General features: G+C 35.0%; 2 protein-coding genes across 4 annotated transcripts in view; one reads left to right on the top strand and one right to left on the bottom strand.

Annotated features, from left to right (window-relative positions):
• Window positions 1-2,414, bottom strand: part of CEP76 (centrosomal protein 76) — a 26,993-nt gene extending 24,579 nt beyond the window's left edge. For 2 of the 3 annotated variants that reach the window (XM_074274629.1, XM_074274647.1), the window contains exons 1-2: window positions 2,291-2,414; window positions 681-833 (exon numbers count right to left, since the gene is read on the bottom strand). In XM_074274629.1, the coding sequence (XP_074130730.1) occupies window positions 681-833; window positions 2,291-2,353 (216 nt within the window). In that variant the 5' untranslated portion in view covers window positions 2,354-2,414. The remainder of the gene's footprint in view (window positions 1-680; window positions 834-2,290) is intronic. The other variant, XM_074274636.1, reaches the window with a different exon arrangement.
• PSMG2 (proteasome assembly chaperone 2) lies at window positions 2,061-26,727 on the top strand. The gene is made up of 7 exons (XM_074274659.1): window positions 2,061-3,020; window positions 10,277-10,448; window positions 12,161-12,219; window positions 16,122-16,240; window positions 18,760-18,933; window positions 23,717-23,837; window positions 26,215-26,727. The coding sequence occupies exons 1-7, from the start codon at window positions 2,961-2,963 to the stop codon at window positions 26,308-26,310; spliced, it is 801 nt and encodes a 266-aa protein (XP_074130760.1). The 5' UTR covers window positions 2,061-2,960; the 3' UTR covers window positions 26,311-26,727.

The following is a 26,727-nucleotide window of genomic DNA, read 5'->3' as shown; positions in this document are numbered from 1 at the left end:
TTTATGGGATTAAAATTTATGAAATTTTGCTTAAAAGAAATGAACAGATTTATTTTTATTTACTAAGACTGTTTCACATAAGGGAATTTGATATCAATAATCAAACTTAATTTAAAAAATAGAGTACAGTTTAACCTTTGGTGTAGAAAGTTTGTAAAGTTATTTTAGAAATAGATTGAAAAATTTGTGAGGTTTAAGTCTATGGATAGAAGAATTTAGGGAAGGCTTGTCTCTGATAAATTTTATTAAACTAGTAGACCAAAGAAACAATAGGAAAAAATATAAGAATTGTTTCAGGATATCATACTAATAACTAAACTAATCTGCCTTAAAGACATCTTCATAAACATGTTTGAAAAACAACAAGAGAAAATTTTATCATTTTGCAAGATGGAAACTTGCATAATAGAAATATTGTAGAACCACACTAAAATACTATTTACCACAAAGCAGAATTTATTACAAGCAATTCATTAACTAAACAAAGGATGTTTTTGTTTTTGTTTTTTTTTAAATATCAAGACCTATTTTAGGATGGTTTTCCCTATAAAACAACTCCACAACATGGACCTTGGGTCCAGTGTTATTGTGAGGTTCCAATGAATTTATAAAAATACAGTTATTTCTTTTCTTTCTTTCTTTTTTTTTTTAAATACAGTTATTTCTAAAAGGTTACTCACAGTAACAAAAGTGAGCTCTTTCATGACATCATCTATGATTCCTCGACGTCTAAGAGCTTTTATTAAATCTTCTGTTGAAAGCTGTTGCTCAGGTGCCAATTCTTCCCGTATAGTTTCAGCAAGAACTTCTCTTATCCTGCCATGGACATCCATCTATATAGAGAACTTAACATTACATTTTCCCTATACTATGTAGTAATCAACAAATCTTCAAGAGGTGTGATGATAGTTAAACATTTTAAAAAACAAGTTTGCTTTTACAAAGGAATATACCACAGTAAAGCAAAAATAACTGTAAAAAATATAGAATAAACACCTAAGTTTGAATCTTGGCTTTTTGACATCAACAATAAATAAAAGGCTATATAACTATTTGGTAAAAAATAACAGTTTGTTAAAAAGCAATTCTATCATTTACTTTTTAAGAATTAAAATTTAATACCAAATAATGGAAATTTTTACTATTTGGAATGTTCATCAAAATTTCCCAACTGGTATTCAACAAATCAAAACACATTGTCTTGATTGAGTACCTCAAACACCAAATTATTGTTCGAATGGCAAGGCAGCATTCTCAAGTAATGCCTTTCCCTCTTTTCTAATGTTTGTTTCTGTCCCTTGCTACCAGAACCTGGGGATCTCTTTCTTAATCTCATTAACCACATGGTAGATTATATTGTCCTGGCTTGAATTCCTATCTCTGGTCTGCACGGTCATTCCAGCTTTCAACAAGTACCAATAAATAGAAAACTTCGGTAGCATGTTCACATAAATGTGCCGTTAAGTATATACTGGTCTCAATCAAGACTACAACAAAGACTAAACAAGCATGTAGATTTCGATGCGCAAGTATACACATGTAACAGCTACCTTGGTCTTTCCACATTAATAATAGATCTCTATACATTGACTGAAAATTCACGACCAACAAACGTTTGTGTGAATATGTATGTGCATTATCTATAGGTATGTGCGCATACCTATAGATGGATGTATGTGTGTATACACACACGCACAAATGAGAGTTCCAAAACTCATTTGACTTCTGGGGTACCACATGAACATGGGTGAATATGTGGGTACATGTGAGTGTGTTTATGTACAACTTATGTGTACATTTTTAACGCTGGCTCAGAAAGCTACCATTTAGAAGATACGCAATCACATTTGTTCCCTGGAGTTTCCTACAAAGTTACTGACATAAACCAAAGAGACGGGCACTCCAGCTTAATAAACGCCTGTGTGATGGGATCCCCTTCTGATTCTGGGGGAGCAAACCCACGTCCTGGCTAGCCCTGCGCCTTCCAGAGTTCGCCTTAAGCCCCGGGAGGCCCCGCAGCCTCACGGGCTCATCCCTGGGGCTGGAAGTGCTGCCTTGGACAGCTCCCGTGGTCACCAGGGTTCCGTTTCCTCTCGAAGTCTAATTCCAACCGTCCCAACGTCCTCGCCCGGCGCAGACCTTTTCTTAGGCGGCTAGGGAAAAGCCCTCGGCCGGGCCAAGGACGAGCCCCGCCACGAAGAGGTTGGGGGAAAAGATGGCTCTCTGCTCCTGCAGCCCCAGGGTCCCAGTCCCACCTCAGGCCGAGCGCGCCCCGGGCTGTTCCTCTCACCTTGTTGAGCTGCTGATGGATGAGCTGCTTGAGCTCAGTCGCTTTCTCCGGCGGTAGGGACATGGCGAAGCCCGGCGGTTCCCCCGCCACTTGCCTTCCCCTTCCCTCCTCTCCCGCCGGGAGCTCCAAGCGACCCTCCCGCTGCGCCCCTAGGTATTACGGTACGCTGAGATCCGGGCAGGCCGCGCGCCGTCTCCCCGCGCAGACTGCCCGGCCCGCGTAAGCGTACCACTCTGGGCGGGAACCGAGACCGCAACCCAGGCGACAACAGCGGGCCGGCAACTGCTTTCAAACTGAACCGAAGAGGAAGGATACCAGGGTGGCCGTCGCAGTGCCTGATATCTGCCTGCCTGTCTTCAGCAGTCGCCGTCTTCTTCCAATCCCTCCTCCCCACATGGTTTTCTTCGGTTTCCCCACTTCCGTTGTCCACCTCCCCTGACGCGATCCTCTCCCCGCCAGAAGAAGATTAGTCCACCAGCGAAACAGGCTTTTAGTTCAGAAGGTCCGGCCTTTTCGCCGGCGCCGACGGAAACGAAGGCCCCCGCCCCGCCCCTTTTCCCTGGAGCCCGGAGTCGCATCCCCGCATTGCTGAGCGGACGTGCTGTGAAACGCTTGCTTCTTGTTGCGTCTCCTAATCTTTCCTCCTGTTCCGCTTCCCTTCTTTGGGCTAATGATGTTTGTTCCCTGCGGGACGTCGGAGCCCGACTTTAAGGGGTTCACCCTTCTGATGGTGAGTCCTTCCCCACTCCCTCTGTCTCCGCATTGCCATTTCGGGGTTCCGCAGGTGCTTTGTACCGTGGTGGGAACTGGTACGGGGCCTACTCGCGCTTGTGAGCCTGGGCTAGTCCGCGAGCCAGCCTTTGTTAAACACCTGCTAAGGGCCAGACTGTGCTGAGCGCTGGGGATACGAGGAAAGAAGAAAAGGCAGAGACAGTCTCTGCCCTCAAGGAGCTTCTACTCTGAGCAGGAGAGACAGTATGCGGAAGGTTATGTACAAAAACATTTAGGCTGGAATAGTGGGAGATAATCCAGAGGGAAGGCACTAGAATCGAGAATTGAAAAAGCTTTTTGTAGAAGGTGAAGCTTTGCCTGAGAATGGAAAGAAACCAGGAAAACCTTCGTGAAGGGAGGGTCAGGGGAGAGCGAAAACGCTCTCGTGTAAATGGTGCGTGATAAACGGCCGAGAAGTTCGTGTCACTGGGCTGCCGATTAAATGGCGGGAGTTCAATGAAGAGGATACGTCAGGCTCACTTGTGGATCATAAGGTCACAGATTTTGAGCTGAAAGGATTTTTAGAAGTCTGGAATTCAGTTCCCTGAGAGAGGGGAAGAAACTTGCCCAATGTAGCAAAGCTATTAAATGTCTGAGGCAGGATTCTTAACGCAGATCTTTATTCCCAAATCCAGCCTCGTATATGATACACCGCTGAATAAGGAGAAAATAACAAGATCATCATTGTGTTTGTCATAGCCCTTTTAAATTCCCCACGTGCTGAAGTGTCTTCTTATGTATTCATTTTCCTCACTCCCTCCTCTTGGAATTACTATATTTCTTCAAGGTTCATCTCAACTATTGCCTCTTGCAAAAAGTCATTACGGATCTCTCCTCCAATTGCTCTCTCCCTGAAATTTCTTTGAATTTATTTTGCATCTTTTGTATTTACTTTTGAGGGGCACTTACTCTGTGCGCTCCCTTTCTCAATAGAGTATAACATTCATTTATGTTATGGATAACATAACAAATAAGACTATTCTGAAATAGATAAGAAAGAAGTAAATTCTAGGTACGGTGAGATGGGAGAAGAGATGACAGATCTTGTACAGTTAGAGAGGGAAAGGATGGAGTCAGAGATGGGAAAACTGCTGGAGAGAAAAGTTATTTTTCTGTATCTATACTCTGTCAATAACTGTCTTAAGAAGGACATTAGGATATAGACTTGTAAGATTTCAAACTGGAAGAGATGATAAAGGTTATCCAGTCCACTCTTCACATTTTACATTTTAGGAAACTAAGATGAAGCCAGATTTAGTGACTTTTTTATTTAGGACCAGAATTCAAACCCAAGTCTTTAGATTCTAAATCCAATTGTCTTTCCATTACAGATACTTGGGTTTATATTTAAATCTCACCTGGATAGAGACAAAAAGATTACCCTGAACATAGCAGTTTACCTAATCCCAAATCCTTGGTAAAGGAGAATAGAGTGGAAAGAGCCTTTTGGAATCAATTTAGTGACCTTAAATATAAGCTCTCAGGACCTTAGATTTCTCATCTGTAAAGTAGGTACAGGGGAACTAAGCTTTTCTGGCTCTAATATCTAATCTGTCTTGTTTCATAGTTGCTGGATTTTTCACTATAGTTCAGACTTACTTGGACTAAATCTCCTAATTGGTCTGTTTGCAGTCAGTCTCTTACTCTCTTCTATCTTGTCCTTTACAACAATTGCCAAAGCAATCAGTAAGTCTGTCAATAAGCATTTGTTAAAGTACCTACTATGTGCCAGCTACTGTACTAAATGATAGGGATACCAAAAAAAAAAAAAAAAGTAAAACACAATTCCTGCTCACAATCTAATAGTGGGAATCAACAAAAAAATGTACAAACTAGGTATAATTAGGATAAATAAGAAATAGAGATGGCACTTGAATGAAGAAATCAATCAAGAATCGAGAAAGACTTCTGTAGAAGATAGAATTTATTTTTATTAATTTTATAATTATAATTTTTTGACAGTATATATGCATGAGTAATTTTTTTATAACATTATCCCTTGTATTCATTTTTCCAAATTTTCCCCTCCCTCCCTCCCTCTACTCCCTCCCCTAGATGACAGGCAATCCCATACATATTAAATGTGTTACAGTATAACATAGATACAATATATGTGTGTAAATCCAATTTTCTTATTGCATGTTAAGAATTGGATTCCGAAGGTTTAAGTAACCTGGGTAGATAGACAATTTACATTCAATTCCCAGTGTTCCTTCTCTGGGTGTAGTTGTTTCTGTCCATCATTGATCAGCTGGAAGTGAGTTGGATCTTCTTTATGTTGAAGATATCCACTTCCATCAGAATACATAGAAGATAGAATTTTAGCTAGAATCCAAGGAAGCCAGGAAGTAGAGATGAAGAGAGAGAACATTTGGGATATGGAGGCAGCCAGAGGTAATACCCAGATTTGCAACATGGAAGTTTCTGGGGGAACAGTAAGGAAGCCAGCATTATTGGATTGAATAGTACTTGAGGGCCAGGGGAAGTAGAAGGTGTAAGAAGACTGGAAAGGTGTGTGTGTGTGTGTTTGGCTTGTTGAGATAGGAACTAGGTTATAAAGAGTTTGGACACTAGAGGACTTTTGTGTTTGATCCTGGAAGTGATAGGGAGCTTTTGGAGTTTATTGGGGAGAGGAGGGGAAATAAAGTGTTTGACATAGATTGGCAATTTAGCAAAGTCACTTTGGTGTCTAGATGTACGATGGAATAGAATAGTGAGAGATTTGTGGCCTGAAGACCCACTAATGTATTATTGCAATAATCTAGGTATGATATGATAAAGTCCTAAACTAAAATGATGGTGTTGCTGAGACAGAGACAGATATGGATTGTTGCAAAGGTTACATTGACATTGGCCAACAGATTGGACATGGGGTGACTCTTAGTTTAGCCTGAGAGGGGATAGTGTAACTAAAGATAGTAATAGGGAAGTGTGAGGAAATTTAGGGAGAAAGATAATGAAATATATATTTACCTGCTATTCAAAACTTTCTGAATTATGGCTTTGCCTGTCTTTCTAACTATATTTTATAATATCTTCCTTCATGTATTCTGTTCCAATCATAGTGAACTTCTAGCTGTTACCCCACCTCTGACTCCATCTTTTACTTTTATATCTGCATAAGATCTTTCATCTCTCTCCCTGCCCACTCTATGACTGGAATTTACTTCTTCGTTATTTCTGTGTTTCAGAATAGTCTTATCTAGCCTTCATCATGAATGAATGAATGGGTATTGCCTCAGACAAATTGACTTATAGGAAAGCTTAAAAGACCAAGATCTCCCACTAATCCAGGGCAATTTCCAATCTTTCTGATCTATATTTTGTCACTGGACCCAGGAGGTTGATGATTTTGCACAGCTCTCCCTCACTTAAATCCAATTTATTTGCAGATCAGGACATCAAATCCCTGATGTCATGGTCCTCTTTGACAGTGAAGGACAAACAACAACAAACATTTTCAGAATAAGAATGAATAGAATGGCAAATATGACAAATGAGACAAGGCCGGACTACTCTTTTTGGCTTCTAATTTCCCTTTTGAGATGAAGGAAATTTGCCCTGGAAATGAAAGGATAAAAATGCCTAATGGTGCTAATGACCCAGATAGGTAATGAGTAGTAATAAGAAAGCACTTAATTGCCCTTTAGTAATTAGAGTCCACTGGTCCAGATGAACTACATTTTCCATACTGAAAATTTGGCAGATTTAATTGCTAAGCCGTTGTCAATAATACTTAAAATATCGTGGGGTGTTTAACTTCTAGTGGGTTTCTTGCTATTCCCCTAGGAAGGAGAGAGGGAGAGGAAGGGAGGGAGAAAAATTTGGAACAGAAGATTTTGCAAGGATGAATGCTGATATAATTTAACATATTTAACATGTATTGGACTGCCTGCCATCTAGGGGAGGGGGGAAGGGGAAGGAGGGGAAAATTTGGAACAGAAGGTTTTGCAAGGGTCAATGCTGAAAAAATTACACATGCATGTATTTTGTAAATAAAAAGATAAAATATACAAATAAGATATTTTTTTAAAAAATGAATGTTGAAAACTATTTGTATATATTTGGAAAAATAAGAAGCTATTATAAAAAAGAAACTATAATAAAATAATTTTTAATATTGTGGGAAATGGTCAAGGTGCCATTGTTTTAGAAAAGTCAAATATTCTAGTGTGGGTTTTTTTGTTTGTTTTTAAAGGTTTGAAGGGTGGGGAGAGGATAGTGGACCAGTGAGTTTGACTTTGATTCCTAGAAAAATTCTAAAACAGTCATTAAAGAGATGGTTCATGGATATGTACAAAAAGAAGCAGTGATGATAGTAGTAAGCTTATATGGTTTCATCAAGAATTAGTCATGCCAGGTGGATATTTTATTCTATTTTAGTAGATCAAGGAAATGCTATAGGTATGGCTTATTTAGATTTTAGCAAAGCATTAAAAATATCTTATGCTAGTCTTATGAATGGAGATAGATGATAAATACAATTAAGTGGATTTGGAATTACATGAAAAAGTTGCCATTTAATTGTTCTCTGTCTACTTCTCAGGGATTTCTAGTGGATTGCCTCAAGGATATTTGCTTAGATTTGGACTATACACTATTTTTAATAGCTTCTTGGATAAAGATATAGATAATCTAGAGAGCTGCATAGTTATCAGATTTTCAAGTAACACAAACCTGGGAGCAGTTATTAATAGCTTGATTGAGAGAGTGACAATACAGAGGGATATTGATAGCCTATAGCAGTGGAATAATTGAAAAAGGAACCAATTAATTAATAACAAGCATAAAGCTTCACACTATCTTTTCACAGAATCTAATTGGAGGTATGGTTAGACCATAGGTTGAATAAGATTGAAAGTAGGAATTTTGTGTGAATTAGCAGTGTGATGTGGCAGCCAGAATAGCTAATGCCATCTTGGCTTACATTTTAAGAGGCAAAAGAAAAGATAGTTCCTTTATCCTAAGTTCTAGATGCCTGAATTTAAGAACAACATCAATGATCTGAGAGAATTCAGAAAATAATAACCAGGATGATGAAAGACTTTGAATCCATCCATACCATATAAGAATTGACTGAAGGTGTTTATTCTAGAGAAGAGAAAACTCAGGGATGAGTTTTCAAGTATTTGATGACCTGTTCTTTGAATAAGGGACTAGACTTATTCTATTATTGGAGGTCGGAACCAAGAGCAATGGGTGGAGATTGCAAAGGGACAAATTTAGGCTTGATACCAGAAAAAAACTTTGTAAAGGATAGGATGATCACTGAGTTTCCAACTCTGAAATTCTATGGCTTTTTCTCAAAGTTAAGCTCAGGTACCAACCTTCCCTGATGCTCCCAGTTGCTCATATTTTCTTCCTCATCAAATTATCTTGTATATTTTCTACATATTATAACCTTTTAAATATAATATAGGTGCCTTAAATACTATTTTATTTTTGTCTTTGTATACCCAGTGCTTGGCATAAAGTTGGAACAATGCTGGTCTTGTTACCATGACAGAGATAATTATAAAGGAAGTCTATCAATCTCTTACTTTGAGTTTCCTCATTTGTAAAGTGAGTGGTATCTATCTTATAGAGATATTGCAAAGATCAAAAAAATATATTTTAAAATATTTTATAAACCATCAGGCAGTATATAAATTTCAGCTTTTACTGTTAGGAGTTTAATAAATGGTTATTGAGTTGAATTCAGAAACATTAAAGTCAACCTTATTTTCTGGGACCATACAACTCTGGAAGGACCAGTTTAAAATATGGAAATTCATTCTCTATTCCCATTGCCACTACCATTGTTCATGTCTGCTGTTATTTTCCCACTTTTACAGATGAGGAAACAAACAAATAGAGGCTAAATGACTTAGCTACTGTCATACAACTAGTGAGTATCTGAGACCAAATTTGAAGTCAGGAGTTCTTAACTTAAGACCCAAAACACTATCTACCTGGCTGCCCTACTTCCTCCTCCTCCCCTTTTCAATTTAGTCTTTATATTATGGTTAGACTCTTGCCTGGATCTAGTTGGGTTAATTATTGCTTAAAGATTTCCACTCCTTTCCTATTGTCTGTTGTTTCAAGTTGACATTTCTTTATATGACATTGAGGTTCTTCCACAATTAGCCCTTTCACCACCTAAGTGCCCTGCCTTTCAAATCTTGTTTCATTGCTCCGAGATAAAATATAAGCTTCTTAAAGATAGGAATTGCTCCATTTTTTTCTCTGTTTCCCACTACTAGAACATATAGTTGATGTTTACTAAATGTTTATTGATTCACAGTCTTCATTTTTTATGCTTCATTCATACTACACAACTCTCTCTTCCCCAAATATACCCTAACTCTCCTAACTCTGTGCCTTTACTCTCAGTGTTCCTTTACCTGGAGTAATTTCCCTTTCTCTGTTGACTTCTTCCCATCGTAAAAGTACAATTCTAATGCTGTCTTTCCCAGTGAAGCCTTTCCTGATCTTCTCTGCATTGTCCCCCAACTTAGTAACTCTTTTTTTCCCCCTTGAATCTCACACCACATTTTGTTTGGCAGTTTTATTGTTATTATCCTAAATAATAGTTTATTTAGAGACATTTTGTGAGGGCAGGAATTATTTGTTTCAAAGAAATAATATATAAATTACCATATTAATACCTTTACGCTTTTTTTGTATCTCCCCCAGGGCTGGTATGGTGCTTCATGGACAATAGTTCCTTAATAACTATTTGTGGAATGAATGAAAAGTGCTTACTGAGGGGAAGCAAAGTCTAGTAGAAAGTTGTGTACAATATTAGCCATGAAATGCTGTCAAAAGTCACTTAAGCTTTATGAGCCTCAGTATGATGAGTTGAAGGTTTCATTCAACTCTTATTATTTGATGATTCCCTGCAAGATATGAAGATTTGAGGGTCTTGGTTAAAATATTCTTCAATTGTGTCCCCTTACCCCTGCTACAGGACTTCTCCCAAACATTTGGTGACTTGGAAGCACAGCTACTAAAGATACATATTGGAATGAAATTGAGATTTACATTCATGCACAAAAATAAGAGAACAAATCAGATAAGGTCACAATTATTTGATTTTCCAGGGTACGCTATGTAAAATGCTAGAAATTTTAGTTTTAAATATGTGAGTTATACATACCCAAGTTTAGAGCTTAAATTTTAAAAGTATTTTGCTAATTTTAGTAGATGATTTAATATTATTCTTTGTGATTTCAGCCAGCAGTATCTGTGGGAAATGTTGGCCAGCTTGCAATTGATCTGATTATTTCTACGCTGAATATGTGTAAGGTTGGCTATTTTTACACCGACTGCCTTGTTCCAATGGTTGGAAACAATCCATATGCAACTGCAGAGGAAAACTCAACGGAACTCAGTATAAACGCTGAAGGTACATGCATGTAATTTGAACTTATATCATTGTAGCCATCAATCATTAAACATTTATTATACACCTGCTATATACCAAGCACTATGCTAAGTTTTTGCCTTCAAAGAGCTTACAATCTTATGGGGGAAACAACATTCAGATAAATATAGGCAAAATGAGCTAAATACAGGAGAAACCAAAAATAATAGAGAAAAGGACTAAAATTAAGAGAGGTTGAGAAAGGCTTCTGATAGAAGATGGACTTTTAGTTGAGATTCAAGTAAGCCAGTAAGATCAATAAATGGAGCAGAGAAAGGAGAATGCTCCAGACATGGGGGACTGCCAGAGAAAATATTCTAATACAGATAGGGTTGTTCTTGAGGTATTTATGCTACCCTCCTATATCAGACAATTATACTGAGCAGAGAATTAGGAATGAGCACTTTCCTTGTGAAATAAGTTTGAGTTTTCTTACTCTCATGTCTAGCATGTAACTTTAAAATATTGACCTTTAGGACAGCTAGATGGTGCAGAGGATAGAGCACATACCCTGAAGTCAGGAAGACCTGAGTTCAAATTGGGCCTCAGACACTTAATGCAACCTAGCTGTGTGACCCAAGACAAGTCACTTAACCCCAATTACCTCAGCAAAAAAGGAAAAAAAGTGTGTGTGTATGTGTGTGTGTGTGTGTGTGTGTGTGTGTGTATTATATATGTATATATATGGGCCCTATTAAAAACAATGTTTTTCTTCTAATGACCTTTTGAAGATGGTAACTTAAAAAAAAAATATATATATATATATATATATATATATATATATATTTTTTTTTTTGTGTGTGTGTGTGTCCTTAATTTAACATTGTGCGCTATTTCTTTTAGCTACCTTACATTCTTGTCACTTTTTTTTCTTTTTCCTTTTTATACTCAGTTTTCTTTCTTCTTTTTTTTTTTCTTTCTTTTTTTTTTTTTTGTGTGTGATCATAGATTAAAACTGGACGAGTCCTTAGAGACATCTAGTCCAAATCCTTCTTTTTCAAATAAAGGAACTGATCTAGAAGAGATAACATGATTTACCCAGTCAAACAACTTCAAATCGCAGAGAAAACTCTCCTGAGTCTTTTGATTCTTTAAATCCAGTGCTTTTTCCATCAAATTTTAGTAAGATATGAATAAGGGAACTGAGGCTTTCAGAGGTTGTGACTTTGACCATGGTCACACAGTTTGTCAGTGTCAGAGCCAGGATTTCAACTAGGGTCTCTTTGCTCCTATAGCTAGCTGCTGCCTAATGAATCCCTGCTTCTAAAGCATTTTTCCTTTAAGTTAAAGTAATTTATAAATGATTTGAGATACACATTAATGTCTAAAAGATATAAGCATTTATAGAAGTCCTGAGGAACACAGCCTTAGCCATTAAACATAGTAATGTTTTATCTTGCTAGGATGTTAGTGTTGCTATTTTATTAGCTTTTGTAGCATTTTCTTTTCAATATGTCATAATTAAAGGGTATATGAAATTCACTTGTATATTTTTGTGTGCTTTTTGATAACTGATGTTTAGATAAAATAATTAAGCTTATGTGTGTGCCCAATATTTTAGTAATTGAGGGAAATGATGACATACAGAAATTTAATAGAATTTAATTTTAAAGCTTTTCCACCTTAAAGAATACCAATTGTAATTCCTTTTTGTCATGATTTTCTTAAATTTTTTTCTTTCTCTTTTGCTATAGTATATTCATTGCCTTCAATGAATCTGATGGCTCTCCAACTAAGATCAATTTTTATAAAGGTTAGTATTATTTTGCCTATAGTAAAGTTCTTTTTTAAAAAATAAAGCTTAGTTATAAAGTATAAAATAGTTCTAGAAATTAAGATTCAAAAAAATTAATTGAGTTTATCTTATTATAGATAATATTCAGCCCTTAAGTTTGGAACAAGGCTTTTGCTTTGGGAAAGAGTAATATCTTCTAAGTTTCTTCTTCTAAGATGTTATAAGATCTTCTGACTTTTCAGATCTAAATACTTTTATTTGGAATCCATAAGGAAAAAGCAACAGAATGAAAGGTCCTATCTAACGCTTAATAGAATGTAAATGAAAATTGATCACAGAGTATATCCCTAATTTTTAAAAAAATCTTTTTACTTTTCAAAATATATGCAAAGATCGTTTTCAGTATTTGCCCTTACAAAATCTTGTTTTTGTTTTTTAAATTTCTTCAAAGCTTATTACCTGTGCCTGTATTTATTTATTTATTTATTATTAATTATAGTTTTTATTTACCAGATATATTCATGGGTAATTTTACAGCATTGACAATTGCCAATCCTTTTGTTTCAATTTCCCCCCCTCCCTCCCTCACCCCCCCACAATGGCAGGTTGACCAATACATGTTAAATATGTTAAAGTATAATTAAATACAATATATGTATATATGTCCAGTTGTTTTGCTGTGCACAATGAATCGGACTTTGAAATAGTGTACAATTAGCCTGTGAAGGAAATAAAAAATGCAGGTGGACAAAAATAGAGGGATTGGGAATTCTATATAATGTCAAAATCTTGTTTTTCAAATTCTTCTCTCTCCCTCCCCATTTTCTATCTTCCTTGGACAGTGAATAATCCAAAATAGGTTAAACACATGCAATTTTTCTAAACATATTTCCATATTTATCATGTTGTGCAAGAAAAATCAGATCAAAAGGGAAATAATGAGAAAAAAAAAAAACAAGCAAACAACAAAAAAGGTGAAAATCCTATGCTGTGATTCACATTCAGTCTTTATAGTTTTCTCTTTCCATCCCAAGTCTATTGGAATTTGCTTGAATCACTTCATTGTTGAAAAGAGTTGGCCTATTACAGTTGATCATCATATAATCTTGTTGCTGTGTACAATGTTTTCTTTGTAAGTCACCTTACTTAACATCAGTTCATTTTTAAGTCTTTCCAGACTTTTATGAAATCAGCCTGCTCATCATTTCTTATAAAATAGTGTTTCATTACACTGATATACCATAACTTATTCAGCCATTCCCCAACTGATGGGCTTCCTCTCACTTTCCAGATCCTTGCTGCTACAAAAAGAGCTTCTTTAAACATTGTTGCATATGTGGGTCCTTTTCCCTCCTCTATGAATTCCTTGGGATACAGACTATGCTTTTTAAAAAAGCTGAATTAAAGGGTATGCAGTTTGATAGCCCTTTGGACAATAGTTCCAAATTGCTCTTCAGAATGGTTGGATCAGTTCACAGCTCTACCAATAATGCATTGGTGTCCCAGTTTTTCCACATCCCCTCCAATATTTATCATTTATCTTTTCCTGTCATCTTGGTCTATTTGAGAGGTGTGTAGTCATACTTCTAATTTTTCGTGTTTAATCAGTTCCAAAAATGACATGGTAGAGTGGAGGAATGTTGAGCTTGCAATTAGAAAGAAAGGTTTTGAAATCCAACCTCAGACATCTTGCAAGGTGTAACTCCTCAATCCGTGTTCTTTAGACAGCTCTCTAGGACCTACCTGTTAAGGCATAAAGACTTGCAGTATGCATTGATGAAAATATTTCCCATACCTAATGTGTATTCTCTAAACCTACAAAATCTCTTGAGTCTTCTGTGATTTCTCATCGGCCAACAGTAGCGGACCAAAAAATTGTGTTTTAAGTACTGAAACATTCTGATCTTATTGCTGCAGTTATATTATTATATTACTACAAGTGGAGGAACGACAATTTGTTGGCTAAAACAAAGAGGTCTCAATTAGTAAAAGAACCTGATTGTGAATCCTGCCTGAATAACTTTGGGCAAGATTTCCATTTCCTAATATGCAAAATAGCAGATGGGAATTTAAATCTTAAATCTCCAAGATCCCTTCTAAATCTTAAGTCCTGCAATCTTCAGAATTTCTTATCAGTTACAGAAAAATTAATGACCTATCCTTACAAAACAGAAGCTTTTTCAAATAGCTAGTAATATGAAAATTACTTTTATATTTTATTACTTTTGTTATTTGTTATTTACTTTTCAGCTATTAAGAATGGCAATTAGATTGAACTTTCCACAATTGTAAAGGCTACCAGTTTATGCTTTTGACATGTGCTTCTGTCAGAGGTCATGATCAGGAAAGTATAAAAGAAGTGGAAGCCTTGAAACAGGATTTTTTTTTTTTTTTTGTAGTAGCTGGAAATGGATATTAAATAATATATTTCTGACCTTTCTGTCAAGTTTCTACTAGCAAGTAAATCAAAAAGAAAAACAGATTTAGAAATTAAATGTTCCATATGAAAAGATGCTCCAAGTCATTATTAATCAGAGAAATGCAAATTAAGACAACTTTGAGATACTACTACACACCTGTCAGATTGGCTAGAATGACAGGGAAAGATATAATGCAGAATGTTGGAGGGGATGTGGGAAAACAGGGACACTGAAACATTGTTGGTGGAATTGTGAATACATTCTGGAGAGCAATTTGGAACTATGCTCAAAAAGTTATCCAACTGTCATACCCTTTGATCTAGCAGTGTTACTATTGGGTTTATATCCCAAAGAGATCTTAAAAAAGGGAAAGGACCTGTATGTGCAAGAATGTTTATGGCAGTCCTCTTTGTAGTGGCCAGAAACTGGAAACTAAGTGAATAGCTATCAATTGGAGAATGGCTGAATAAATTGTGGTATATGAATATTATGGAATATTATTGTTCTGTAAGAAATGACCAACAGGATGATTTCAGAAAGGCCTGTGAGACTTACATGAACTGATGCTGAGTGAAATGAGCAGGACCAGGAGATCATTGTATACTTCAACAACAATAGTATATGATGATCAATTCTGATGAATGTGGCTATTTTCAACAGTGAGATGAACTAAATCAATGCCAATAGAGCAGTAATGAACTGAACCAGCTACACCCAGCGAAAGAACTCTGGGAGAAGACTATGAACCACTACATAGAATTCCCAATCCCTCTATTTTTGTCCACCTGCATTTTTTATTTCCTTCACAGGCTAATGGTACACTATTTCAAAGTCTGATTCTTTTTGTACAGCAAAACAACTGTTTGGACATGTATACATATATTGTATTTAATTTATACTTTAACATATTTAACATGTATTGGTCAACCTGCCATTGTGGGGGGGTGAGGGAGGAGGGGAAAAATTGGAACAAAAGGTTTGGCAATTGTCAATGCTGTAAAATTACCCATGCATATATCTGGTAAATAAAAACTATAATTAATAAAAGAAAAAAAAAGAAATTAAATGTTGAAGAGCTGTGTTTGGCCACTGGTTTTTGGTTAATGATGAAGGTATATAAATTGACAACTAAGAAGAAACTAGACTTAATACTGCTTACTATGCTTCGTAGCATACTAAGAAAGTGTTGATTAAATGTATATTATCAAAAACATGATATATTATTTTTTGTTTTGCTTTACAATTAACTTTTCCGTAGCATAGATTTGGAAATTGAGTAATAAAATAATAGGCCTCACTGCTTAAATTTTCTCTCATTTTTGATCTTTAGCATAAGGACAATAAATAGACTTGTAAATAATATTACTTGTGGTATATATAATCACATATGCAAAATATTACATTAAAAAGTATTCCTACACATACTAGTAGGTGTTTGTCATGCATAAACAACATCTGATTTTAATGACTCTTTTTCCTTCCTTTCATTGGTCATTAAAGTATAAATCAAAGGCATTTTGTGAAAAGCTCATTTCCTGGGTGAAAAGAAGTAAATGTGCCAAAGTTATTGTTCTTTCGAGCAGTCATTCATATCACTGTGATGACGAACAGCTTCGTAGGTATGTTGAATCATTTTTTTCATAACATATATGATATAACATTGTAATTTTGTCACTATTACAGTTATAGTGTGGAAGTTAGTCCTGTAATTTAGAAGTTGTTTTAATGTATCCAGCCTATGTGGCAATGGATAGAAGTGTGAATTTACTATATTTTAATCTCTTCTCACTGGAAGCTAAGAAGAGGACTAGTAGGGGATATGGTATGAAATGTTAAGTGTTTTCATAAGATCTAGAGCAAATGAGGTTTGACAAAAGGGATGGATATCTAGAACTCTTCTTTCTTTGCTTTGTGCTTGTGTATTATAGAGCTTACTAATAAACAAAAAGGAAGACAAATTATAAATAAGAGCACTTTCCAAGGCATGTAGATAAATGCTTTTCTGAAAGGCTGGATTGATACTTTCTTTCATTGTTATGTGACCTCTCATCATCACAGAAGAAAGTTCAATTGACTTTAATTACAATCCTCTGGAGTATCAGAATAAGTCCTTTAATATAGGGTAAAGAAAATCCTTAAGAGAACATGACCTATTATTTATCATTACTAGGTATATCCTTTGAAATTATATTTTCATTAAACTTTATACCAGAGGTTAGGTTAGAATTAAAGAGGATTAAATAGTGTGTGATTTTGTTGCTTTTTAAAACTCCCTTTCATTAATTTTTTTTATCATTATTTTGACAATATTCTGAGAATATTGAGAAATGTTTTCAAATGATAACTTTGTGTCTAAGTATTTCTACCAGAGGAAAAGCAGATGACTTTTGCATTTTAATTCTGATTATATTATTTTAAAAACATTTTTTGATGCCTTTTTTTTTTTTTTTTTTTTTACGAATCATGTTGGCAGAAAAAAATCAAAACAAAAGGGGGGAAAAAAAAACAAAAAAGAAGTGAACATAGCATGTGTTAATATACGTTAATATACATTCAATCTCCATAGTTCTTTTTCTAGAGGCAGATGGCGTTTTCTATCCAAAATTTATTGGGATTGCCTTGGATGGCATGTTAATTCTGAAATTTCATATTTTATCTCTTTTCATTTTACCTGTGGAATGAGAGTGATTAATAGGTGAAACTCACAAGCTTAATAACTGTTAAACAGTTTTGAAATATTTGCTACTACCAAGAAAGGAGATTTGAAGATCAAAATTTTATGCTGAGGAGTCTTTAAATTGCTATTTTTGAAAGTACAGTTAGGGAAGTTTCATCTTTTTTGTTATTGAGTTGTTTTAGTCATATCCATCACTGTGACCCTGTTTGGGGTTTTCTTGGCAAAGATACTGAAATAATATGGTATTTCTTTCTCCAGATCATTTTACAGGTGAGGAACTGTAGCAACCTGGGCATAGGCATAGTGCTCTATCCTCTGCATCATCTACTGCCCCATAATCATCTAATAGCTAGAGCTAATTTCTTTTTTTTTTTTTTTTTTTTTTTTAAATTTTATTTAAAAATACTACTAATAAAAAATGTTTAAGATATCAAATGAAATTCAAAATTCTGGTACAATCTTATTGATACATTCCCAGGGGATTTAAATAGTTAATTCCTATAATAATACACTTAACAATCTAATTCTACAAAGAGCTACAAAATAAGCTAGGTGAGGACTTGATTAGCATTTTTGTTGAATTTGTTATTAAAGCAATAGCTCGAATCCTTTTCCTCTGCTCATTTTTTTTTAAAAATAGAATTTGTACACAATTTATATTTATTTATTTTTATTTAATATTTTTTCTTAGTTATACTAAAACTTTTTTTTTTTTTACATTTATTTTTAAAATTTTTGGGTTCTAGATTCTCTTCCTTCACATTTAAGAAACCAACATGTGAAGTTATGCAGAACATTTCTATAAGTCAAGGTGTAAAAGAAAACATAGTTCTCCTACCCTAATGAAAATAAAAACCCTCAAGAAAAATTAAGTTTAAGAAAGAGAGAGAATGTTTCAGTCTGTATTCAGACAAAAACAGTTCCTTCTGGATATGGATAGGGTTTTTCATAAGTTCTTCAGAGTAATTGTACATGATTGTTACTGAGAATAGCAAATTCACTTATAGCTGGTCATTCCAAAACATTGCTATCTCTTAGTATATAAATATGGTTTCACTTTACTTGAATTCCTGGAGGACCTTCCAGTTATGTTACTTTTTCTTTTTTAAAGCATCCTTAGAGCTAATTTCTAAAATTCTTAGGACATAAAAGAATTCATAGTACTTATAATTAGTAGGAGCAAAAAAAGGTAGAACAGTGAAGAATGGATAAAATTTTAAGGTGGTCTTGACTTTTTTGTTTTCTCTAGTTATGTATTATTAATAAAGGAGATGATGGGTAGCCACAAAACTGTTTTGTTTTTAAAAATACTCTATTCTTCCTAGATTGAAGAGATTTCTCTTAATTTTTCACTTAATGGAAGCCTAAATAATTGCAGGTTAAATGCTGGTAATTTTTCTATATGTGGTACTTGTGGGTGGTGGTGGTTGTTGTTAATGTGTTTTAAATTATTATCTCTAGCATTCCATTCCGATATTTACTTACACCTAAAATGGAAAAAAGTGTTGGTGAAGTATTACAGAATCTTCATTGGAAGGAAATGGAAAAAAGCAAATCATTTCCTGGAATAAGAGATTCTGAGTTGTGTATCCGTATCCCTGGGGGTGGTATCACAAAAGCTTTGTTCACCGAGAGGTGAGTATATCAGTTTACTTAATAGAAATTTTGAAGAAAATTCTAATGGCATTTGTTTTAGAAACTATGCATTTAATTCAAGAAAATAGCATTGTGGGGTTTTTATATTATATATTTATATTTATATATTTATATATTTTATTTATTATATTTATAATATTTATATTTATTTTATATTATATATTTTATATATTATATATATTTTAATATATATTATATTATATATATTTTATATTTATTATATTTATATATTTATATTATAGTAATTTTGGTGTAATTAGTCAAGAAGTGTTCCCACTTTACTTCAGATACTTAAGAGTCAACCCTTTAAGTGACAGTGTTAGAGGGAGATGGAAATTGGAGGAATTTTCTCTTTTTCAGTAATACGCATACATATTCAGTAACACATATACCTTCAATCACCTGAGAATTTTTGAGACTTTTAAAACTTAGCCCTATTTAACTTACTTCCTTTGTTCTACCTACTCATTTCACAGAAACTTAGACTTTTAAAGCATAGTGATACATACAGAGTAAAGGTGAGGCTGCAACAGAATCTATTATGCTTCAGGTGAAGTAAAAAAAGCAGGAGTAGCAATCCTGATCTCAGAGCAAGCAAAAGCAAAAATAGATGTCCTTAAAAGAGATAAGGAAGGAACTACATTTTGCTAGAGGGTACCATAAATAATGAGGTAATATCAGCTCTAAATATAAATGCACCAAGTAGTATAACATCCAAATTACTAGAGGAGAAGTTTAGAGAGCTGCAAGAAGAATTAGACAGCAAAACTATAATAGTGGGGGATTTCACTTGTTCTATCAGAACTAGATAAATCAAACCACAAAATAAATAAGATTTAAAGAGATAAATAGAATTTTAGAAAAGTTAGGTATGATGGAGAAAATTGATTGGACACAGAAACTCAGGCCGAGTTGGGCACCAATTAAAAGCTAGACTATTAAAATGTAACCCAGAAAGAGTTTACTTAAGTACAAAGTTTAGTGTACGATTGTACTCATTTATACTGTAGTTGTATTTTTTCCCCTGTGTTTTGGTCTATTCAAATACTTATATATCTGTAAGACAGTCATCAGTCAGTGAATCAGCAAACATTGATTAAGCATCGATTAATGTGCCAGCTAGGGGAAAGACCAAGTCAAAAAAAAAAAAGTAATCCTTTATTCTGTAGAGGGTCACAGTCAGTGGGGAAACTCTGGGTGCGGTATAAGACTCTTCAGCCCAGATGGAACCTGCTGACAATGTCTGGTTCAGCTCCCAATCTTTCTTAAGGGCTCTCAGCCTTCCTGATTAAATCAGGGGGTGGTGACAACCTATGTTGTGATTGAAGCAGAGTGATGGAAGAGTGATACCAGGTAGCAATCTATATACAATAGCAAGTTGTTTATGTGGTCCCACTTGCTTAGTGTTGTTTTTGTTACATTATAAAAAAGGGAAAGCCCTTGAAGTAAATGGACTCCATTTTTCCACCATTCTCAGGAGTCTTGCCTCATCACTTCTCCACTAGGAAGGTATATCTTTTTTCTTTTTTTTTTTTTAAATTATAGCTTTTTATTTACAAGATATATGCATGGATAATTTTTATAGCACTGACAGTTGCCAAGCCTTTTGTTCCAATTTTTCCCCTCCTCCCCACCCTCCTCCTGATTTGAACTGATTTGGTTCATCTCATTATTGAAAATGACCACATCCATCAGAATTGATCATCATATAGTATTGTTGTTGAAGTATATAATGATCTAGGAAGGTATATCCTAATCACCCCTGTGTGGAGGCTCTAAAAAGCAACAGTACGTTTTGCCACCCCAACTTGGGGGCTCTAGAAAGCAGGACACAACATTATTCCAAGGGGTTTGTTTACATCTTCTTGGGAGAGGCCACAGATAGATATAGATATAGATACAAAATAATAATCCCAAAATAAATACAAGGAACTTTAGAGAGTATGTTAGCAACTAGGAGGGATGGGGAAAAGCTTCAAATAATAAGGATTTTAAGAGTGAAGAGTGAGGAGGGAGTATATTCCAGGTATGCAAGATAGCCAGTTGCAAAGGCATGGAGGTGGGAGATGGAGTAGTACATCCTAGGAATAGGAAAAAAGCCAGTTTGGCTAAATGGTAGAGTGATAAATGAGTGAGATTAGAAGATTAGGTTGTGAAGCACTTTAAATGAGTAAAGAAAAATATCATTTGCTAAGGAATGATGTAAATGCCTGCTAGTTTTGAGGGGTTTTTTTTTTGTTGTTGTTTTTTTAATACTTGTTATTTCATGAGCAGGACTAGGAGATCATTGTGTATACTTCAACAACAACAATATATGATGATCAATTCTGATGGATGTGGCCATTTTCAACAATGAGATGAACCAAATCAGTTCCAATAGAGCAATAATAAACTGAACCAGCTACACCCAGCAAAAGAACTCTGGGAGATGACTATGAACCACTACCTAGAATTTCTAATCCTTCTAATTTTGTCCGCTTGCATTTTTGATTTCCTTCACAGGCTAATTGTACACTATTTCAAAGTCCGATTCTTTTTGTACAGCAAAACAATTGTATGGACATGTATACATATATTGTATTTAATTTATACTTTAACATATTTAACATGTATTGGTCAACCTGCCATCTGGGGTGGGGAGGGAGGAAGGAGGGGAAAAATTAGAACAAAAGATTTGGCAATTGTCAATGTTGTAAAATTACCCATGCATATATCTGGTAAATAAAAACTATTAAAATTTTTTAAAAAATATTTGTTATTTCACATTTTTATGTAATAATTTTTACACTAAGCTGCCTCTTCCCCTCCCCTCTCCAGTGAGCAAATTAAAAAAAAAAAAAAAAAAAAAAAGCCTTAATGCATATTTACAAAATCCTGCATAATAAATTCCCACGTTGGCCCTATCTCTTTCTGATCACTTTGTTTGGGAGGTGAGTGGTGTGTTTCATCTTCATTTTTTGTACTCACAATTTATTTATTTATTTAAAATAGCTTTTTTATTTACAAAATATATGCATGGGTAATTTTTCAGCATTGACAATTGCAAAACCTTTTATCCCAATTTTTCCCCTCCTTCCCCCGACCCCTTCCCCCAGATGGCAGGTTGACCACTACATGTTAAATATATTAAAGTATAAGTTAAATACAATATATGTACACATGTCCAAACAGTTGTTTTGCTGTACAAAAAGAATCGGACTTTGAAATAGTATACAATTAGCCTGTGAAGGAAATCAGAAATGCAGGTGGACAAAAATAGAGGGATTGGGAATTCTATGTGGTGGTTCATAGTCAACTCCCAGAGTTCTTCGCTGGGTGTAGCTAGTTCAAATCATTACTGCTCTATTGGAACTGATTTGGTTCATCTTATTGTTGAAGATGGCCACGTCCATCAGAATTGATCATCATATATTGTTGTTGAAGTATATAATGATCTCCTGGTCCAGCTTATTTCACTCAGCATCAACTCATGTAAGTCTCTCCAGGTCTTTCTGAAATCATCCTGCTGGTCATTTCTTACAGAATAATAATATTCCATAATATTCATATACCACAATTTATTCAACCATTCTCCAATTGATGGGCATCCACTCAGTTTCCAGTTTCTGGCCACTACAAAGAGGGCTGCCACAAACATTCTTGCACATACAGATCCCTTTCCCTTCTTTTAAATCTCATTGGGATGTAAGCCCAGTAGTAATACTGCTGGATCAAAGGGTATGCACAGTTTGATAACTTTTTTATTATCCCATTTATCAGAATTCTAAAATCTTTTAGTTCTCATGGTACATACATTTTTCTCCTGGTTCTACTCATTTCATTTGGCATGGGTTCGTAAAGTTCTGAAATTATCTATCTCATCATTTCCTATGACAATAATATTTATGTTTGACGGTTCTTCATTAGGAGAACACTCCCTTAATTTGCAGATTGGGGGCTGCAATGGGAAAAAAAAAATCATAAATAGTTACAATTTGAGTTTTGAAGATTATTAGTTCTTTGTGTTTCTCATAAGATATGCATGCATTCATCCTTGTAGTAGCTTTTACTTTTTATGAGCCTAGTACTTATCCAACTTGCTTTTGTAGCTATGTTGTTATGATTATCAGTTATAGTCTTTGAGTTTTGAATAGTTCTTGCTTTTGGGAAAATTTATTAATTGTGGACAAGGATTTTTTTAGTATGAATTTTTTTTTAAATTTCCCCACTGCAAGTTCCCTTGCCTCTTTATATTATTAATAAAAAAGCTATTGAACTTCATATTCCAATAAATTGACAGTAGGATTTCTAATAAACCAGCCTTTCTGAAATCAGTATTGTATGATGGTCAGTCATGTGGCAAAGCTTTGAAATAAAAATGTAGCTTAATGCTGTAATCCCTGTGAAAGTCCATATTAATTTGTGGCATTTATTTGGCTATTTCTCTCACAACCATTAAGCTTATGAGTCCCTGAGGAGAGAAATTGTCTTTTGTTTTTCTTTGTATCCCCAGCATTTGGCATGCTACCTGTTTTAGTAGACACTTAATAAATGTTTGTTGACCAACTCACATTGCAGAAGCAAGTAGAAGTAGTGACATGATTTTAACCATCTAGTCCTTTGTACTTAAAATAAAACTCATTACCAGAAAATAGAACAGCATATTAAATCATCTGACTTAACAATGTATGAGCTTCTTCACTTATTAAAGTATGGAGGGGGACATACTGAATTTTGCTTCCCAAATTGTTGGAAAATAACTGATTCATTCTCTTTGTTGTAGTTGTGCCAAAGAGATAGAAATGGCAATTGTCCTGAAATTTGTTTCAGAAGGAGATAATATCCCAGATGCCTTTGACCTTGTTAGATATCTTAATGATTGGCTTCAGATAATTAAACCTCAAGTAAGTATTCCTTACTTTGTCCTCTAATGATTTCTTCTCACCTAATCATTTATTTCATATACCATTTATAAACCATTATAAATTGTTGTTGTTAAATTGAGATGAGAGTACAAAAAGTAGTTCTTTCTATTCATTGGGAAGAGGGGTAAGGGTGGGAGTGCAGTCCATTTGAGGAGGAAAATGGAGAATATAAGTTAAACAAAATGTTACTATACATAAACCCAAATATTCCCAGCACCTCTCTGTCTCTTTTTTTTATTATAGCTTTTTATTTACAAGATATATGCATGGGTAATTTTACCGCATTGACAATTGCCAAGCTTTTTGTCCAATTTTTCCCCTCCTTCCCCCTTACCCCTCCCCCAGATAGCAGGTTGACTAATATATGTTACATATGTTAAAAGTATAAATTAAATATAATATATGCAAACATGTTTAAACAGTTATTTTGCTGTACTAAAAGAATCGGACTTTGAAATAATACACAATTAACCTGTGAAGGAAATAAAAAATACAGGCAGAAAAAAATAGGGGGGTTGGGAATTCTATTTGATGGTTCATAGTTATCTCCCAGAGTTCTTTCACTGGGTGTAACTGGTTCACTTCATTACTGCCCAGCACCTCTCTTACACCCTCTCAAAGAATTATGGTCTCCAAACTTAGTTTTCCCACACAGCATTGTCAACTGTATAGTTTTCTATTCTACTCTATTATTCTAACTGAAGACTTGAAAGTTACAAATATTAATGCTAGAGTAAAACTTGCTACACTCCTCTTTTATCTTTAATATCCCTGAGATAGAGAAACAGAGTTGCTAAGTTTTCTTTCAAGTTGCTAAGAACTTAAATTGTTTGAAGAAGCATATGAAGTACTGTTTGTGAGAATTATGTATAAAAAGCTGCAAAGCAATACTATAGCTTTTGGTAAAATTCTATGTCACTGTATCTGTCACTGTGAAGCTTTGGAATATTGGTACATGATTGAAAAACTGGACTTTCTGAGATGCTTCCTTTGCCAAGTTTACCTGGCTTTATAAAAATAGTTAGAATTTATATGGTGCTTTAAAATTTGCAAAGTGCTTCATGCTCATTTGATTCTCCTAATAACCCAGTGAAATAGATATTGTTATTATTTCCACTTTGCAGATAAGGAAATTGAGGCAGAGAAATTGAGTGATTTACCCAGTGTCATACAACTAATGTCTTAGGCAGAATTTGAAGAGGGACAGTGTCAGAGTCATAGAGATCTGGGTTCAAGTCCTGGCACATACTGGCTGGTATCCCTCAGCAAATCACTTAACCTCTTAGTGACTCAAAGCAGATGCTTGACTTCTGTGACAGAGAGTATCCTTATCCTTATGTGAAATCACAACTCTAACCTTGTGACCATTAGTAAATCACTTAACCCCCAAACTGTAAAAAGGAGAATAATATTTATATTCCTGCCTCCCAGGATTGTTGGGAAGAAAGCATCTTGGGATAGAGTGCCAGGCCTGGAATCAGGAAGGTCTGAGTTAAAATCTGGCTTCAAGTAGCTGTGTGACCCTGGGCAAGTCACTTAACCCTGTTGGCCTTAGTTTTCTTATCCATAAAATGAGCTGGAGAAGGAATTTGCAGCTCAATCGAATATATTTTCCCAAGAAAACCCCAAAGAAGAGTTTGAACACAATTAAAATGACTCACCAATAAAAAGTTATCAAAAGTATTGTGATTAGGCAACTTATGACATAAAAATATAACATGAGGGAAAATACTGTTTCTTTTTTTTTTTTTTTAACACCATATGCCCATAACTCAACTTCCCTGATATCTTTTCTGCCAAAAAAATTAGTTGAACAGAATACACCCTCCTAGGACTGAATCTGTAGGTCTGTGTAAAAATTTACATCTCTTTAGAGAGGAAGGAAATGGGTTTCCTCATGGAAAATGGTTTTTATAAATGCCCTTCTGGGCAGCCTAAATTATAAATTATAATATTTATAAATTATAAATACTTGAAAACTTATTTTTGTGTTGTTGCCTCTGGACTAGAACAGAGACTGCTTTAGGTTCCACAGTAGCACAGCAGGTTGGGTCAGCGTTCAGCAAGTTGGCTGCATAGTTAACTGTTTTTAAGCCTTCTCCTAGTTAGGATCCTGCTTAACATGATCCAGCCGCAGTCATCATGACACTACTTTGTGATTTGGCCCCATGAAGGAGTGGGGAAAATTTCCTGAAAAGAGGGTTGGTTCACATGAAGAAAGGAAAACAGTTTTCCCCTGTGGTAGAGCAAACAGATTGGAAACGGGGAAAGAGAGGGACTGTGTAATGCCTGTGTGTTATAATGGAATGTAATGTTTATAATCAAAAGTCTCATTTATTTTTGTTTTTGAATCCAGGAGTGTAGTGACCCCACAACATCTGTTTCCCAGTGGAAAATGCCAAGTTCTTGGAGATTGCTCTTTGGCAGTGGCCTCCCTCCTGCACTTTTTTGAATACTTGTCACTACTAACAGTGACTCATATAATCTGACAATACTGTTGCATGTGCTCCCAAGGTTTGGGGGCCTATCCTGTGAGGAGCTCCTGGTGAGAGACTTCTTTTTGTTCAGATGGCGGATTCTCAGGGATTTGCAGTCTTAGAAAATGGAGCAGTGAGAGATTGTTACTTCTACAGCCAGTAATAATGGGTAGACATGGAACCTGTTTCCTAGATTCCAAGGCCACTTGGAATTCAGGATGCTTCTTGTGTCCTGAAATATAGTTATCAAATACAACTATCAATAATTTATTAAAAGGTTTGTATTATGTCAATATGGCAGGAAATCTCAAAGAAATAGAGTCATAGTCATCCTGACTTACATCACCTATGGCAAATATAAATTTTGTAGAATAAATTTTTTTCTTAAGAAA

This window comes from Sminthopsis crassicaudata, chromosome 1, assembly GCF_048593235.1.
Source record: "Sminthopsis crassicaudata isolate SCR6 chromosome 1, ASM4859323v1, whole genome shotgun sequence".
Taxonomy (NCBI): Eukaryota; Metazoa; Chordata; class Mammalia; order Dasyuromorphia; family Dasyuridae; genus Sminthopsis; species Sminthopsis crassicaudata.
Note: the sequence above shows the minus strand (reverse complement) of the source record. Positions and strands in the feature narration are given on the sequence as shown.